Source organism: Cyanistes caeruleus, chromosome 4, assembly GCF_971803275.1.
Source record: "Cyanistes caeruleus chromosome 4, bCyaCae1.hap1.1, whole genome shotgun sequence".
In the NCBI taxonomy this organism is placed as follows: domain Eukaryota; kingdom Metazoa; phylum Chordata; class Aves; order Passeriformes; family Paridae; genus Cyanistes; species Cyanistes caeruleus.
Genome location: NC_141704.1, coordinates 15762846 through 15782855, shown reverse-complemented (window position 1 = coordinate 15782855; position 20010 = coordinate 15762846). Strand labels below are relative to the sequence as shown.

Genomic DNA, 20010 nt, shown 5'->3' with positions numbered 1-20010 from the left:
TTGGAAGCACTTTTCTTTCCCACTCAGAAAAGATTATGAAAAAAAATGCTGCCTATATATAGTATAGAAAAGTAATGATTACTAAACCACATCTTTGGATTTCCAAAACATACTAAATGAGGACCACATAATAGATAAGAAACCACAGCAGGACTTACTTAAGAAAAGCTAAGAATGTTCAAAATACTGCCATTTGGAGGTAGAAAACACAAACAAACAAATAATACTAATAATAATAAATAAAATAATTTTAAAATAAAATAAAAAAATAGCCAGATTTTTGTAGATCTCTTACTTGAAAAAAAATCCACTTAATTGCTAAAGTATAAAACAAGTAATCTGAAAGCAGGTTTTTGCAGAGGAATGGCAAGATGAAGTTGCAAACTGAACTGAAATAGATTCCAAACTGGAGTTGTTAAAGCAACAGAACAAGAGAACTCTACATTTAGGCATTTTTTTAGATCAAGAATATTAAATCAAAATCAATTTATAGAATTAAGTTAAATCTTCTGGAAAGCCTATGCTCTTGCTAGAAATCAGGAGGAGTCAGCTCATTTATATTTGTATAATTTGCATAATTCCAACTCTCTAAACCTCAGTGTCAGTCTTCTGATGCAGAACTTAAAAAATACTTACGCTTTAGCTTACTATGTTTCAAAGTTTACTTTGAGTTAGCAATAATTTTTCTTACTTTTAGCACTTTAAAACAGATATCCTAAACTTCAAGAAAGAAAATGCCTTTTTTACTACCAAAATCACATATAACTTTGGAAACAGAACTAAACTAAATTGTAAGCTCCATGTTTAATTCCAATTACAGCAGGGTATTTGAATATCCACCATTAAGCTGCATCTGCATTTAGCATTAGAAGGAACGAAGCTGCTGTTTAGTTCAGCAAGAGACTCTTTCAGTCACTGGAAATCAGTGTCAATCTGAAGTAAATACTTTGCATTCCCTACAGAATTATTCTATAAAAAGCAAAGCTATTTAAGTCTACTCTCTGAAAAATTCAATAGTGCTAAACTGCTGTGTGTATAATTCAGAATTTTAAACAGTACTTAAATGCATGAAGATTTGCTGAGAAAGTGTCTTTCACAGCCTCTGGAGAGTAGACATCACGAGAGTTCTGCTTCTTTTTAATACAAACATCCTCATAAACCTTCTTCCAACCACAGGCACACAAACAACAGCTAAAATGCTTAACTGTTTGTCATCACAAGCATTATGGCTGAAAAGACTGACATGAAAAATACCTCTATGAAGAATAACCTGTGTTTTTGCAGAACTTTTTTAAACATAGTGCAAACACCAAGATGAAAAAAATCCTGTTCTGCAACACCAAACCCAGTGAATCACATATCCCATGAGCTTCTCTCTGACGCCTAACTGAAACACCTCCATGTACTTTAGCCAACCTACTCTCAAGCTACAGCTATTGCAAAATCCTCTGGCCACAGGGAAAAGATCAGAGTGCTCAGCCAGCCAAAAACTCGCACCACAAAAAAGTAATTAGCTTTTTAATGAGGTTGTCTCTCCAAACTGACTCACAGGTCTGACATCAGGAGAGCCAATGCCACAACTTAATTGACACGGTGGTTCAGAATTGTTCATCTTAAAGCACTATAGAAGAATCACCCAAAGAAACCTACAGATCCTATCACTCCTTTTCCTCACTACAGTGTTATTTCTTTCTTGCAGTTACTTTAATGTGAAGTCAGAATGAAGTCTTCCATAGGACACTGATAGTCTTTGATTCCCCCACTGTGCGTCTATTTTCAAGAAAACTGTTAAGAATGTACTTGTCTTTGAACTCTCTACCATTCCATCAAAACTGGTTGAAAGAAGCTACTGTTATCACAAGCCTTTCTTTCATAGAAAGCCAGGCTGAAAAATAAAGATACACAGCTGGCATGATTTACTACTACTTCTCATCCCCCTCCTTTCAATTTGATAGATTAATCTTGAAATTGAGTAAAAGAATGTAACTCCAATTACAATTCAGTACAAGACACGTTTCAAACCATCACTGATGAATTATGATTCATGCAAAATCATTTGCAAACCTTGAAAAGCTATTAGTACTAAATGCAGAGGAAGAATAAAATAAAAATAGAACTTACTGAAAGAAGCTTCCATGCAATTGGACGAACCCGTTTGGGAATGCCAGACCAACTCAATTTTCGTAATTCATCTATTAAAATACAATGGTTTCATGAGCAGCAAGGAAACGACAACCAATTTACACACACTGATATAGTCAAATTAGCACAAAGGTGTTTGCAACAATGGTCTTCTTAGAAAATTCAGTGAATAAGGTAACCCAAATGAATTAAAAAAATACTGGATAATTGCTATCCATAGGGACACCTATGGTAATAGGTTTGGATTGTGATAAGGTAACTTTCTAGAGTATTTCTCAGCATTACTTTTTGGTATACATGTCCTGTATTGTCTCAGTTGGCAACTTACTACATAAATGTATTATTCTTCCAAGTATTTTTGAGATATATATGAAAGGAATACAGTGTTCAAAGCAGGTAAAGCAGGTGTAGTATTATTAAAATCTACACAAAACAAGGAGCAGCAGCATAAGCTTTCAAAAAACATCAAGAAACTCACAGTACTTCTGCACACTAAATAAGCATGGATGAAGTACGAAAGCATGCTTATACACATAACCCCAAGAAATTTCACAGTTCACAATACATTTCTCCCTTATCCTTCATCTCAAGGAGTCGAGAAGCATTGGGAGAATAAAAAATGACCAAATATGACACGACTAGATTTCAGTGTGAACCAACGTCTCAAAGAAACAATGAAAGCAGAACTTGTACAGACTATAAACACAGATTAAGAGATAAATTCAAAAAGTCATAGACTGGCACAACAAATACACTCATTATGAGTATGCTTTCACTACAAACACAAGGATTCAATAGTAAAAAGATGCAAAAAGCAACTGAAACAAGTTTCATTCATTGTCATACTCCAACTGTGGTCATCACGCATAAGCTGCCTGACACAAACCCCAGACATCACCTGGTCACATCACTTAACCTTGCTTCTCATTTTCTGATCTTCTTTTTCCAGCACACTTCTACTTCATTTTCTCTGCCCCCATTTAGCAAAACTCCAATTATTTCTTCCCTTCATGGCCACAGCTTTATATACACAGTGCTATATCCAAATTTGGTATTTCTGAAATTATCATCAAGCACCACTGGTCTTGTAACACTGCACTTCCCTAAATGATCCCAGTGCTTCTTTCCATGCAATGACACTCTTTGGGCACCTCTCACACAATTCCCCCTTCACTAAATGTGAAATCCAGGCATACCATAGGGGGCTATCTACAACTTGTGTTAGCTTCTCACACTGTGGTTTGTTACATACAGTAATTTCTCACATTGCCTACAGTAGTTCTCCACACCCCAGGAAGTTTGCTCAGCCTCCAAGCAGCTTCAGCATTGGCTTGCAGCCCCTACCACTTCTGCACCAAGCTTCAATTCCATCCACAATATGATGCCAAGTAAATCCCCACTATACCAAGCACTACAGCATAAGTAACAGTATCCCTGGTTATATTCCTCTAAAAGCCAGAAAGGCAGGAACTGGTCAGAAGATGATGTAAAGGCAAAGTAAACATATAATATGAACAAGAGTAGAAAAACAGTATTTTATATAGTTTATGAACAAAAATAATCTTAAAAAAGAGATAATATCTGCCTCAGCTAAACAATCTACAAATTACATATGTATTTCCCTTCCACCCCAAAGCATGACAGTTAGCTCCAGTTGTTTTAATATCAATGAAAGTCCCAGGTCTTCAAAAGCAGAATTTCCAACTGTAAATCTCCCTGCTCTACTCCTCTTTGTGCAGTATTTATGAACATACATGCTTTACTGGGTCTAATCTTTTTGTGTCCAGGCTGAATGGAAACCAATCTTATGCATTAGTTTATTACTTCCTTACACAACCATTTTGCTCAAGTTTCAAGTTTTGGCTACCTTTACACACAACTATACCATTTATAAGCCATATAATTAGTATATGAGGAAAATAGAAAATAAATTGTAACTTAGCAACTACTTTTATTATTTTCTAGTAACACAATTGTCCATTCTCAACTCTATGCCTACCGAACCCACCCTGATCTTTCACCTCCACCTTTAACTCAAGTCGATAGCAATCCATGTCCAAACATGGATACCAACCTCTAACAACAACTCATGTAAAGAAATAAAAAGTATATAATAAAAAGAAAACATGCAGATCTACTGTCACAATCAGAAATGTGAAGCACTTGATTAAATGAGTGACAGATCATCCCAAATCACCCAGTACAAAAATTCCACTTACTTTTAAGTCACTCATTTAAGGTCAAAGATAGGAAACTCACAAGCAAATTGGAATAGAGCTTATTTTTCCTCCCTCCCCTCCTGATGTTATTCTGCAATGAACATACATTTAATTTAATTAGGGATAGCTTGGACTATCACGTAATTCCAAACAATAACACACACTATGGGAGTGGGTTCAAAAGGACTGCTCTTTCTGGAAGGAAATCTCAGCACTGGAGACATGGAAGTAAAAGCCAAGGGCAAATTATCTTTTTTTTACAATATAACACTTATTTGAAACAGATTCTCTATTTATCCATCATGTAGGATTTGGGAGTGAATACGTCCCTGCATTCTTCCATGCTGAACACAATTATTTATGTTGCTTTGCCACTGCCTTATCCTCTCTGGAAGCTCTTTTTACACCTAGATTGTCTGCTGGGCCTACAAAGTCTTTGGCAATGTTTCTTCTGCCAGTATATCTGAGAAAAAACATTTAAAGCTAATTTTTGTGGTTTTAAGTTTCTCAAACTCTCTTTTAGAAATGCTTCCATTCATTTGGCCCAATAGATTCATATTCTGCTCTGCTCTCCTTATTTGACACAGAACTTTACCTTTTGGATTGTATTTAATAACCTCCTCTACTCTGTTGTCATGCCATACTTCTGAACTTTTTCAAGGCTTTTGCTTTGGTTTTGCTTTTGTAAGTGGTACAGTAATTGCTTTCAGGACAGAGACAATTGCACAACTGAGAGTTAAGACAATTCCATCACAAACCATTACCCCTGTCTATTTCTTCACACTGACTGCTGTCCTGTATCACAGTCTTCCAAAATTCTAGTATCTCAGACTAATGCAAAAAAAATACAAAATTCTGGCCCTAACTTTTCACTACAGTGAGCTAACTCAACTATTTTCCCAGTGACAAAGAGCACACATTAGAACTCAAAGGGGCTACGCAAGAATTCTCATCGGTAGCAAACCCCAGAAGCACACAGTCTGACCTGACCCTAGCATGGCACTATTGCTAAAACATCAATTCACATTATGCTTTCCTCTGATGGTTCATCACCAAAACATGAAGAAAGAAAACAAAAGACCCTGCCCTTTCTAACAGTTACAACAGCCAGACAGAAGTTGCTCCTGGAAGACTTACTCTAACACTACTATAACATAAAATAAAAATGCTTCCGGTGACAAGAAAAAAAAATTGAAGCATATACACAAAAGTACCATTTTAGACATACATAAAAGACTCTCAGTAAAGCTAAATTCTAATACTGCTGTTAAAATACATTAACTATATGTGCATTTTATTAGACATACATAACTAAATTTTACAGCAAGTGTCTCTATTACAGTCTTTAAGATGGACTTTATTCTTACAAATGATTCAACAGGTGAATTCCTAAAAATCAAATAACAACACGTAATTGATAGTTCCCCACAAAATCCTTCTCTATATTGGAGAAAGAAATGGATTTGATGAGTGGACTCTTTGGTGAATGAAGAATTGGTTGAATGGTCACATCCAGGGAGTAATGATCAGTGGCTCAATATCAAGATGGAGATCAGTGATGAGCAGTGTCCCTCAGGAGCTCATACTGAGCCCAGCGTTATTCCATGTTGGTGACATATACTCCAGGATCAAGTGTACCCTCAGCTAACTTGAAGATGACACTGAACTGAGTGGTGTGGTTGACACACCCAAGAGCTGGGATGCCATCCAGAGGGACTTGGACAAGTTGGAGAAGTGGGATAATGGGAATCTCATCAGGTTTAACAAGAACAAGTGAAAAAGTCCTGCACCTGGGTTGGGGCAACCATCCACCAGTATCAACAAGGCCAGGAGATGGAGGAATTAAGGCAATAAATATGGGAGAAGGATTGATGGGTACTGGTGGATGAGACGCTAGACAGGTGAAAAAGCCAAACGTGTCCTGGGTTGCATCAGAAGCAGCATGGCCAGCAGCTCAAAGGAGGTAATTCTCTCCCTCTACTGCATTTTGGTGAGACCTCCAGGTGGGCATAGAGTACTGCATGCAGCTCTAGAGTCCTCAGTAAAAGAAAGACATGGACCTTTTGGAGTGAGTCCAGAAGGCCGTCAAGATGATCAGGGGGCTATAATGCCAAACAGATTTTTAAGTTTTATACATTTTCCACATATTCGCAGCTCTGTAGACTACTATTATATCGTTATATAGCTCCTTAACTAACTATAGTATTTTGCCTACCCCATTACTTAAATTTTAGAACAATAAGCTAACTTTCCTGGAATCTTATTTAGTCTTGTCTCTACAGTGTGAACCAAGGACATCCTTATTTTATATATATATATATATATATAGTAGACAAAATAATTGTGGGGTTAGAAGCTAAGGGCAGCTTCAGTGGGGGGCAGAACCAAAAGGGGGGATCACTTAATTAATTGTTCTTCTAATTGGATGATTTCTGTTAATTATGCTAATTTGTTAAACTAATAAAATTGTCAGGATCCTGAACTGCATGTGCATTTTGCCATATTTGCACCATGAAGGACCCTCATTAAAGGAAACCCCTTTTTATCATCTTAATATTGTTTGGCTTGCGGCATTGGCTGGACCATCTCTCCTATGAACACAGGCTGAGAGAGCTGGGGCTGTTCGGCCTGAAAAAGAAAAGCCTCTGGACAGACATTGTTGTGGCCTTTCAATACTTAAAGGGAGCTTATAAGAAAGATGGGGACAGATTTTTTTTGTCAGTCTATTTTGATATGACAATGGGTAATGGTTTTAATCTGAAAGAGAGTGGCTTCAAACTAGATATAAGGAATAAATTTTTTAGTTGTGAAGATGGTGAAACACTGGAACGAATTGCTAAGAGAAGCTGTGAATGTCCCATCTCTGGAAATATTCTGGGTGAGGGTCTCGAACCAATGTGATCTAGTTGAATTGCAGGAGAGTTGAACTAGACAGCTTAATGGTCCCTTCCAACTTAAACTATTCTATGATCTGAGTATTTTAATTAATCATTAAAATTAATATATTTTAAATATTTTAATTAATTATTAAACTATTTGTCATTGGCTGAAATGTTACATTCTCCCTAGACAAAGCACAACGCCAATGAATTGTCATTAGAAACTCCTTCCAACTGCAGATTTCCCAAGAAATTAGACATCATAGTTTTAAGTTGCTGAGTATGTCCCAAAGCACAGATTTTCTATGAAAGAGTTTTAATTGCACCTACAAATCAGACACACATTTTCAATCGAGATAATACTGAAAAAATATTCTTGCTTCAATATAATTATTTTCCTAAACTTCCAGAACAATTATTTTGAAAATGAGTATCTGTAAACATTCTAATTACAGTCATGATCACTTGTTAAAAGTGTGAGCAAAGAACCAGCTGACATTAGACAGATCCAAAAACAGTATCTGTAAAACCATGTCTATGAACTCGGTCCCACACTGAAAGGACACTTTCTGAAGAAACAGTTTAAACCTCACCTGTTACTCTTTTTCAGCTGCTTCATTATTTGACATAATTCTGTGAAGAAGCATATTAAAGAATTTATAAATCCCCATAGATTTTAGACAAAAAGTATCTCAATTTGCTCCCACTAGCCAAAAATCACTTCTGCTTAGGAGACAGGAGTTACTTCCCACAGAAACATTGTTGCTTTAGGACATCTTATTATGAGGGTATAATGTGGAATGAAAATTCTTCAAATTAATATGATTAACTTAATTTTGGAAAAAAATTGTTTCATCTGGTTTACTACAGTACATTTACAGATACGTTTCCTTTCTCTGAAGAAGAAAAAGTTTAAAGCAATTGCTCTAACAGAATCCTTGGAAGTATCCTTTTACTGTATTTAGATTTAAAGACTTCTCATATTCCATAAATATTTCATGGGGAATTTTACAAAGAAAACATGCCATTAGTTTACCAGCCTTCAACTGTACAAGCAATTACTGGAGTTATTACCCACTACACCTAAAACACATGAGGGCAAACAACCAAGTCTACAAGTATTTTTCTTGGAATTACAAGTTAATCATTCTATCTGTTACGAACATATAAAAAATAAGAAATATTAAAGGAGTTCAAAATTTCTTTGTATGTATTATTCATTTTTCATACAGCTGTTATTTCATTGAGCTTACTATAAATGGCTACATAAAGTGATGGCCTGCATGAGCAACTCCATGATAGATATGATAAACTAGATTTACATGTTTTATGCTCCTATAACATAAATTCCTTGGATATTTTAACTATACAAAGCTGGAAAATTCTTTCAAAAGCACAGATGCACAGAACTGCAGCTCCCCCAACAGTATGTTATAATACAGGCAGTACATAAAGAAAATAGCTTTAATAGAGGGTTTGTTATTACTATGGCAACCACAGCAACTGGTTTTCAAAATGAATAATAGCTCTGTTAGGCACTTCATTAATTTATTTTTTTTTAATCAAACACTGCCCTTAATCTTCTCAATGGAACAAAGAGCTATTCTGAATGCTGCAGAAACAGGAAATAAAGTCCAATCCACCTTTGCAAATACAGGGTAAGATGCTTTTCAGAGCCTTTGCTAGAAAAGAGTAGGAAACTACATCTTGTCTGCTACTTCATATAAGTCAGAAGCAGATGAGGTTGGTGTTACACGGTACAAAAAAACCCCAAGTAATTAGGAAAACTAAGACAAAAAGATTATTGAAACTCCTAAGACCTGAAACACGTGAAGCCAGTGATGGAAATGATAAGTAATGAAGAACAACTGTGGCAGCAGATGATGCTGCTTTACACTGCTCCGTCAAAACATTCAATTTCTGTGCATCATCAACTGTTTTTATTTTTACTGTTTTAAACACCAAAGTTCCCAAGTTTTTTCTCTCTATGTTGTCATGTGAACAAGGGAATGGTTGGGTAGTGGGGATAAAGGGGTTTTCTGGAGGTTTATTCTAGTGTTCTTATTCTTGTAGTTCTGTTAATAAACTTTCTTTATTCCTTTTAAGTTTTAAGCCTGTTTTGCTCTTGTTCTAATCCATATCTCACAGCAAGAAATAAGTAAGTTTTCAAGTAGTTTTTTTAGTTATTGCTTTAAAACCATGACAGGCTAGCCCTTAACCTCTAATCCACATAACTTCTCCTCAGTTAACTGCAAACATACATTACGTCCAGAGTAGTTGTCCATTGTGGCTAAAACACATGTGAGAGCATACCAATAATCTGTGTCAGGGAGACAGCATAGTACAGACATACACCGTGAAACTAGCTCCACTGTGTTTACCTTCCCAGACAAGTTTTATGTACATCTTCCAGTTTTGGGCATGCTGCTAATGAGGTAACAATGACTTATGTTCCTACTTTACTAACAGTGAAAGAGATACTGAAAACCTGAATGATTAATTATACTTCTTTCAGCCTTCGTAAACTGATTTACAAGCTGTGTGTGCCACTCACTACAACATGTACATTGCTAATCTTGATGTTCAAAAGCTTCAGGACACAGAGCATGTTCAAAGCTCTCAGCAGTCTTGTTCATGACATTCTTGGTAAGTCCCTCCCCTACCACAAGGTCTGCAAGAAGTCATGAGAAGAGGCAAATCTGCTCTCTCAGTCTATGACTTCAAGAGAGAACACTGAGCCTCTCACCCATCTACTTTAATGGATACTACAGCTTTCACAAAGTGTAAGTTCAGTTTTCATGATGCTATCAGGTACGGAAGGGAGACAGCACACCAAAAACAAACAGCCATACAAACACAAAAACTACAAGAACACTTCATCATATAGTACCTCTCTTTATCCTAGTTCATCCACACTAAAATATCCCTCTCACTGTATTGTTCACCACATGGCTAAGACTCACACACTGTTTTTGAACACCTGTTCACAAATCAGTGCAATGATGAAAATTCTGCTAAAACTTTACTAGACACAAAAACCCCTTTTAACTAATCTTGCAATTTGGAGTAGAATGCTATCTAATTATTTTCTTTTTTTTTTTTTTTTAACCACCAAGGCAATATTTTTTAACTACCAAGGCAATTTTGTGTGCACACAGGAATTTAAGTGATAATTTAGTGTTGCTTTTGGTTTTTTTTAACAGTAACTCCTTCCCATCAGCTGAACTTATGGGGGCCACTGTAATGCTCTACATCCAAATTCAGTTGGAAAAAGACATAGTACAGAACTCCACTCTTCATTAATGGAGCCATGAGTATAATATTGGAGTTTTAAGAACTGGCCCAAGAGCACACTTCTTTTTGAGCAGAACAATGGTTTAAGCCTCATCTGTGTAGCTGACAATGCCTCTTATCCATTTATTAATTTGAGTAATACTTGAAGACTGAAACTCTTGACCAAAAAATAAGGGAAAGCTTTAGGTTACAGGCTTCTTTTTCAGAACTGAGAAAAGGGAAAGATTACCTTATTTGTTAATAGGAGCTCCAGCTGTTCAGCCTTACTCTTTTTTTTTTCCTTAATAAAAACTTTATTCAATGAAAGGAGGTGTTTAGAACACATAACAGTAAGGAGTCTTCACTCAAGTCAAAATTAACAAATCCTTGTTAAAAGATAACAATATTAATCTTTTAATTAAACTAGAGCTCTTCTGTAAGACCTTTGATACAGACCCCCACAACATCCTTGCCACTGAAACTGGAGAGATTTGTTTGAGGGATGGGCTGTTAGATACAGACATTCAGTCAGTTCCTTATCCAAAGAGTTACAGTCAATAGCCCAATTCCAGGTGAAAACCAGTAACAAGTGGTGTCCCACAAAGGTCCACACTGGAGCCAATACCATTTAGCATCTTCCTCGATGACACTGACAGAGGGATGGAGTGCACACTCAGTGAGCTGGCAGATGACACCAAGCTGTGACGCAGTGGATTTGCTGGAAGGAGCACATCCCATCCAGGGAGACTCAGACAGGCTTAAGAGGTGGGCCCAGGCAAACCCCATGAAATTCAACAAGGGGAAGTGTAAGATCCTGCACCTAGACTGGAGCAACCACTAGAATCATCACAGGTCTGGAACTACTATGTCAATCTAGGTTCTTAACAAATAGAAAAATACATCCTCAAGAAACAAACAATGCAACATCTTCTCAAAATTGTTTCAGGAATCTATTATCATCTAGTTACAACAAAAAATCATAAATTAATACCTTTACATTGAAATATTTCCCTAGAGCAGTAATCAGAATAAATGCTTACTAGTAAATAAAAATAAATAATTATGAGAGCAACCCACAGAAAACGGGAAGACAAAATACTAATCCTGCAAAAAGTAACTAAAAAAGTAATCAATAATGGATATTTAGCATTCATTTCTTCCAGAAGACTCTGAATCAATAAAAAAAGATGTTACAAAGTCTATTGGTAGAATACTGCCCTTTTTTATTAAATTTTTTTATTAGCTAAATAGGAAAGCACATTTTGTAGCTAAAAAGCTAACTAGAACAGAACAAGAATCAGAGAGGACACCTTTTGGTGATAATTTGAAAAGACAGATATGACTGATGGCATGTCACACAAAGCAGCAGTAGGACACATGTTAACTTCATACTATATATCAACTAACTGAAAGAAGAATAAGCACTCACATGACCAACTACAAGTAATTCACAGCTGCAGGGGGCATTAAAATTCTAAATTACATGGATGTACTAGGAGCACAGAGATAAATCACTGTGTAGCTTAGTACAGATAAATTAATGAAGCTGGGAACAATATTAATCAAGTTCATTTCAATTAATGTATTTTGTAAAGTTATTGAAACTTTTCAATAGTACCAGTTTGGCAAGCAATTTAACAGAACATAACAGACTGCTGTTACAGAATACTAGATTTATGAGCCATAAGTGAAAGAAAAGTTAATTAGTATGTTAGATCAGGTTTAATATAAATCTAGAATGGATGTGACCATGAATAGGAAAATCCTACTTTTCAAGTTGCAGCAACAATACAGAAGACCACTCTGTTGGGAAAAAGAGACATCTAACATGTTTTCTTTCTGAATTTAATTTCCAGAAACCCACTCTTGAATTCACAGACAACATAGACAACCAGCTACTGTTATGAGATAATCCAAGATTGCAGCATTTTTAACTCCTGTATAACTACACAAGTATTTTTTGCCATAATCATACTAATCAAAAGTTCAGCTATTTTTTAAATGTTCTGACAGACTTCACAACATTATCCACTACTTCCATAGCAAAGGACTACCTAAGAGACAGCACCCAACTCAGGAGCTTGTAGTACCCTCTGAAAAGGTCTTCTTTTCTGAGATTTGGTCAGAAGAAAGAAGAGAGATAGATGAGTGTTTAAAAAAGTACAATGAAAAGTGCTCTTGAATCTGTACAGCAGCTGGAATAAATTTAAGATTGGAATACTTTACAATTTTCATGGGTGCTTTTATAGGGTTTTCTCTTATTTTTGTCAAGGTAGTATGTTAAAATGTCAACATATTATTTTATTCAGCTTGGGATTTGTCATGACTAAGTAGAAAAAAAAAAGTAACCCTAACATGCAAAACAATGTTACAACTGAAGAAATTAGTTGCTTTGACTCCGAAATAACACGTTATATTGTATAACAGTAGCATTAGAATGTTATGAAGTTTTATTAAATCAAGAGAACATGGTACACCAAGCTTACCATTGGTTGTTGTTTTACTTGAACACTTCTCACATTCAGTTAAATACTCATTAGCCATATAAGTGTAAAAAGGCAGAAAAATAGTTGATTTGAAGATAAAGAAGGAGTTAAGGAAGTTCTTTAATCAGATAATTTTTAAACTGGTATTAAAAATCCATCACAAATCTGCTATGCTGAAGCTTCAAGTATGCAATAACTTGTTGCTTTGTCAGATTTTATCAACGTTGCTTACATTGCATTTGAACAGTAAACAGCTCCCTGGTTTTTTTTCACAAACATTTTACAATATTATTGAAAAACACAAATTTAATAAAAATAATTAAACTTTGATTGGAAACCTGATAGACATAGCAGTACTATGTAATATGTACAAAGTGGTCTGTGAAGAAAAGAAAAACTTCTTCTCAGAAATACTCCCCCCATACTGTTTTGTTAAAGTTCTGTACCCTCTTAAAGCAAGAAACCGTTTGCAAAAGATTCTGCAAGCCCATCTTCGCTCAGTAATGCAAGGTCCATTACAAGGAAAGACAAGACCTGAAATGAAGTAAGTCTACAGCAAACTGACTGCAAGTCAAGCACGAACACAGGTTGATTGCACAAAACTCCTGTGAATGATTCCTGCTGAATAACCTGGCATGCAGTACGGGGAGTGGGAAACTATTCAGACAAATAGACCCCACAGTCTACTCTGCAGCTGTCTCCCAAACTCGGCTATCCTAGAGTCCCACTCTGCCTCCTGAACCTGCCCCCGTGCACCTCACAATAGGCTCCTTCTATTAGCCCACATTTCTTGCAGTGACTACCTATTTCCACAAGTTCAAAGTATCTAGCCTGTAGACCAAACCCAACTCCAAAATCTCTTAGTCGTTTCCAATGACTAAAATAATCTTCACTTCCAAATTTATACACATAATCCGCCTTTTTGAGAGTTTTCTTGTGAAAGAACACACCCTTTCACACCTCTAGTTGGCATACAAGACTAAACTTGCATTTTACACTATCTTCATAGGATAAAGATTATTCAAGCGTGACTGAAAGGATTTCAAGGTCATTTGTATTACTTTGTATTCATACTCAATGCTGATTTCTCCCATCATGATAAGAGGATATGTGCATGAAATGGCTACAGTTCCACAGATTAACTTACTTTTATTTTGCTATGAAAAGACTCGTTACATAATCTATTTCAACAATACGCAAAACTAGATCAAGGAAACAAACACAATAGAAATACTTTACTTCTGTTACTTCTACTTCCAAAAAAAATCAAGCCTAATACTTGCAGAAATGAAGAGAAATATTTACAAGAATACCTCCATGTCTTACTAATTTCATTCATTGTTACAAAAAAACCCCAACTATTTGTGGCTGTAAAACAAAACAGACCCACACATACCACATCACCACACATATGCACAAACAGAATAAGCCATCTGCAAGAGAATATCCACCTATCCCTGTATTACTCATCACAAATTTTAGCTTGGAGCCTACTGCCTAGTTTCTACCTTAGTACATTTCCAGTATTGTTCTGAAGAAAAGCATGGGGGAAAAAAAACTGCAAAACAAAACCACAAAAAACACTCTAACAACAAATTTAAAAACCCACCACATACAACCTGCCATGTTTTCCCAGTCTACTGCTATCATTATAAATCAAGAATACCTTTTAAACATAATCTTCACCGTAGCACAGAGCTGAACCAAACATCCTCCAAAAATGCATACATTAAAAATGCATATAGACATGCACACACAGATTCTGATTAATTGTGTATATGCAATAAGCATATACGTTTGCATAAGTATATATATATACACATACACTCTCCCTACCATATACCAACAATGCTACTACTATCATATATGGTCTACTAAGAGCTTCATGATCATCAAGAGCTTGCACATCATCAATAACAAGTTTATTTTTTCCACTAAAAAAATCATGTATTACCCGTAGACAGATAACTATAGATATATGTGCTATTAGATACAAAAGGCAAAATATTTACATCAAAAAATCAAAACTGGGTGTAAAATTCTATTCACACAACTTCAAACTGTACTAATCAGTTTGTACAGCAAGAAATTGTACAAGCTTCCAATAAACAGATGTAGAAAAGGCATTATTTAGTTGTTTGTACAAGAAATAATATTGCAAGCTTACTAGATATTTTTCACACTTGAATATCATGGAAGCATATTCAAATTTTACTTTCCTACATATATTTCAGTGTGAGATTCATAAAGTTCAATAGCAAAAAAAAAAATAAGAAAACACTAGTTTGTTTAAATAGCATTGACTAAGTTCGCCACAGGCGGGGTGACTGCAGTCCTAATAAGACTAGAAATTTTCTTCCAAAATTATTTCACCTTAATCCATAGATCAGATTTACTGGTAAAATACTCCCAACAAATTAGACAGCACAAGTAAAATGGATAGGTTTAAACTGAATTCTCTTTCCTCTGATTTTGCAACCTTGTGTAACAAAGATTTCTACCATCACAACATTCTTAAGCTATGAGTTTTCATGTTAACCACAATCACAAAGGTCATAACATCTGCTAGATCAAAGGGCTAAAAAGCAAGATTTGATTACCATTTTCAAGTTTACATAAAATATGTTTTAATACCTCCCTTTATTCCTAGCTGCATTTCATAAGAATGTCCTGTAACTCACTGAAATGCTCAATCTCCTGCAGTTATTATAGTTACCATAATTGTACTTTCCCAGCAGCAACCTGACAATAAGACACAGCATAGAGGAAAAAAAAATAGAAGTCACAACTTGGACTGTATTATATTGAAGAAGCCTCGTGACAATGACCAGGAAGGAGAGCATCAATTCAAGAACTGCAAGCATGCAATTTATACTTCTTTCTCTTTCTAAGTTTCCTGGAGATACTTCCAGAATGGTCAACCTCAAAGACATTTTCTTTATTCATGACTTTGCCCTCAACTCCTAATCACCAAGTTCTCCAAATGCAGTATACTAATTCTGCTTCAGATTTTCACTTGGGATACAAAGCCATTTGATTCTGTGATACCCTCTCAGCACTTGTATTGACTATTCAGCAGCTAAAATCCAGTATACAAAGGGAACAGTCAAGTTATCTGACAATACATTTGTTTTCCCATTGACTTGTTGTCAGCAATCACAGATGAGCCACAGAACTACTGTATCAGCCTGTGAACATGAAGAAGGCTCACTGAGTAGACAAGCAGTAATACTTACAGGGCTGATCATTTTTCACTCCTATTTATTTCCAAGCATGAAAATCACGCTTATACACCAAGCTGTTCCATTATCAGGCATTAACAATAAACACAGCTAATTATACTTTGGGGTGTTTTCTACAGAGATCAGTCTAGCGGGAAGAAATAATGTGAGAAAGAACAAGAAACCACTGAACACCCCACGTTATTAGCATATGCATAGGACATATGCAAATCATTGATTAAAAGCAGGAGTACTACAAACTTTCAATGTTATTCTTTCTTTTGTAAGATCAATTTTCAGTGTTGAAAGGATTAGATTCTAACCAAACCATATGGCAGGACAGTACATTAAACAGAAAAATCCTATAGTTTAAGAATAATTTAGATATAATTCATAGGTCTTATGGAGAAACACTCACCAAGATCTGTATTTGGGCCAGCAAGTAGCTGCCTAAATTTGTCTAATCGAGACGCTTCTCTCTCAGTTAATGCAGGAGTAACTGAGGTGCTGTAGTCTGCCATTCCAGTTGTCAAGGGAGGTATGGAAGTTTGTGGAAGTGACTGTGATCTCTGCATGGAAGAACTTTCACTAGCATTATCTGAAGGGAAAAAGAAGTACAGCAGTTAGTAGTGAGAAGGCTAGTAATCAGTTGAATTTAATTTGAAAATTTCAAATAGAATTCTGTTTTTGAAAAATGAAAACTCAGATACAGCAGAAGTGGACTTCAAAATACTTGGATTTAGCAAAAGGAGCTTTTTGCTTTGAAGCAGTATTCCACAACTAAAATACATCAATTAGAGATCATAGTAATAGCAAGGCTCGTGGATTTCTAAAATCTCTGTATTATTAAAAGCCATTTTCATTCTTCCTAACATTATTAAAAAAAAAAAAAATCACTGAGAAATCTTGAAATTATTGCAAGTTAAAGCTTTTTACAAAACCATGGAACACATCACATGAGGGTGAATCTCCCAGTCCACCTGCATTATTTTCTCCAGCTTTTCAATATATTTTAATTATAATTTATTTCTATTTTTTCACAATAGTAGCATAACTATTCATTGAATACAACTGAATTTAACCAATAAATTACATTCAATAGTGGAACTTCCTTCCAAAATTGGAGATTTTTTAAGGCTGAAAACAAAAAAGTTTAATTATTCTTCCCTCACACACATACATTACAATTTAGTAAGGCATGCAATCTTCCTCTCAAATAAATCACTAGTAATAAACAGTATTTTTCTGTGATATTAATAAAGGGTTGGGAAGGGTTTACTGTCTTACAGGGGCAAATATAGTAGCTCTCAACCTTTGAATTCCAACATCTTTTTCACTTTTCAACATACCTAATGAACTCGAAGTATGACCTTCACTGACTGATTTAACAAGCCTATTATCACCACATGCAGCTGAAGTCAGCTGTGCAAATTCCTCTTGTTTTTCTTCCTGTAGATGTTCTTCCTGAAATTTATGCTGTTCTTGTAGCTTGCTGTGATTCTGAATTACTTTGTGAGCTGTTTCCATGACCACTTCTGTATTTAAGTTTTCAGCAGCTATTGCTAGGAGTTCATCATCATCATCTCCAAGATCCCAAGCATCACTTGTGTTACTTTCAAATTCTTGGAAGGTGCTGACTTTCTTCAGTTTCACTGGAGTTGTAGGTGGCTTTGAACCTGGTTTTATCAAGCTGTTCAAAAACAAGTAATATTTAGAAAACTAGTAAGGAAGCAAAACACTCTGAGTAGTACCAAACCCCATAAGCTTATAGTTGACACTATATAGGTAGCAAATATTTATCTCTCTACACTCATGTTGCCACTACATCCACCTATGGCAATATACATCTGAAGAAACCTGAGAACAATGTAAAAACTGGCACTTTGTTGCTTTGAGTAGAAACTAAACAAATCTTTCCTTCCCTTTTTTTAAGAAAAAAAACCAAAAAAAAAGACCAACCCCAAAGTCACATGAAAGGATTAGTACTAGAATAGCTTATAAAATAGACAGGGCATACTGCACTGCTCTTGCTTCACCCATTTCTGTAGATTTCAGCCATTTCAATGCAATTGCTGCATAACAGCACAGGAGCTGCAATCAAGCCATGGTCTACCCCTAAGTCATCATAAGCAATCACGCAACACAATCAATGTCATAAACAAACCAAGTCTCACACTAAAGCTCATTAAGTCTATCATTCCTCCCCATCCAGGCATGCCAGCATGGATTTCCTTCAGAACTTTGCTCTTCTCAGAGGAAAGATAAAGATATTTCTTCTAGTTACTAGTCTAAGTGGACCCTGATCAGTTCCCAACCTTTCACCCCTCTGTCAATACAGAGTATGAGATATGACAAGTATCCCTCCCTAGCCTGGCACTTGTTCTCACTTACAGTAATGCAGAGCAATCACATCTCCCTTCAGAAGTGAGCTGAATAATGTATAAAGTTGGGAGGGTTTCTTAGTCTGTTCCCAAAAAATGAAGTTGCTACCATTAATTTAATTGTGCGTTCACAGAATGGGTAAGATGGGAAGGGATCACAGATGGTCATTTGGCCCAAACACCCTGTTCAAGCACATCTTGCACAGAATTGCATCAAAATGGTTCTTGAGTTAATTTCTGACCTCCCCATCTCTCCTGCATTAGTTTTACTCTTCTCTGTTAAGATAAAGGAGGCAGAACTGCAAATCAGAAGTAGTTCTTCCCCAGTTCTCATATTATAATAAGTTTCAACTTTTCTGTTACGTGTTACAGGGAATATCTTCCCTAACAGGTGATACAACACTTACACTCACCTGACTTGCCAACATTGTCTAAAACAGCAAGGTCTTTATTCTGTCACCTCAAACAATAAATCTGTTTTTTGTTACTGGGTCTCTATACCTCCATATTTTGAACCAATAAATCAAATTGGTTTTAATTTCACCCTTAGGATCACTCGTTTCAACTGCCTCCAACTCTGTATCATCTGAAAATTAACTAGAATGCTTACTTCTTGTACAGTCTGAAACTAGCCCTTGAAAATAATCTAATAGAAGCATGACATCCTTCCAAGCAAATACTTGTCTCTGTAACATGATGTTTTTCACTTCATCACAATTTCCCATGTATAAGGCATTATAAATAAATTATAACAGTTGGCAATCTGTGTTAAGATCTGAAAGAGCTGATTTGTTCCTGCAAATATGGTAACAACCAGGAAGTCACAAAGGAGAAGTCAGAACAGAGAAGTGAAGATTATGACAAAAATTGAAAAAGGAAGATTAACAATAACTTTACAGCCAACAGAAGAAAAAAAAAAAAACAAAAACAGAAGAGATACAAAATACTTATTTAAATATTTAAATATTAGGTTAACTTACGTTCCATGCAATAATGGATCAAATGGTGGATGCTGAGCTCCATATACATGTTGAATACTAAAAGAAAAAAAAGATAGTTATCACATGAAAAATAAACATATTTGGAGAGTTCCTGTGTATTGAGTAGTCAATAATAAACAGAATTAAGATGTTCCAACAACAGTTCTGTTTCAAAAACTAAAAATCATGAAGCTGTAATTGATGTGCATACTAAGAAATAATTTAATAAAAATTATTGATGTGCTAAACAAGAACTCTGAGACCTAAGCTAATGCTATTTTAGACTATTTTGTTTTTCTAACCAGGAATTAAAATAAGAAGTTAGATTCTGCAGTAAGAATCTACAAAAATCCTCTTCTTGGATTTATCATTTCTTCCTCTCTTGTAAAAAATTAAAAATTCTCAAAGAAAAATCTATAAAGATTTAAT

At 35.5% G+C, this 20010-nt stretch overlaps 1 protein-coding gene across 6 annotated transcripts in view; it reads right to left on the bottom strand.

Moving 5' to 3' along the window:
* The window catches only part of TBC1D22A (TBC1 domain family member 22A), a 142694-nt gene that overhangs the window by 120522 nt on the left and 2162 nt on the right, over window positions 1-20010 (bottom strand). For all 6 annotated transcript variants that reach the window (XM_023918659.2, XM_086886867.1, XM_086886871.1 and 3 more), the window contains exons 2-5: window positions 19582-19638; window positions 17570-17910; window positions 16639-16818; window positions 2122-2192 (exon numbers count right to left, since the gene is read on the bottom strand). In XM_023918659.2, the coding sequence (XP_023774427.2) occupies window positions 2122-2192; window positions 16639-16818; window positions 17570-17910; window positions 19582-19638 (649 nt within the window). The remainder of the gene's footprint in view (window positions 1-2121; window positions 2193-16638; window positions 16819-17569; window positions 17911-19581; window positions 19639-20010) is intronic.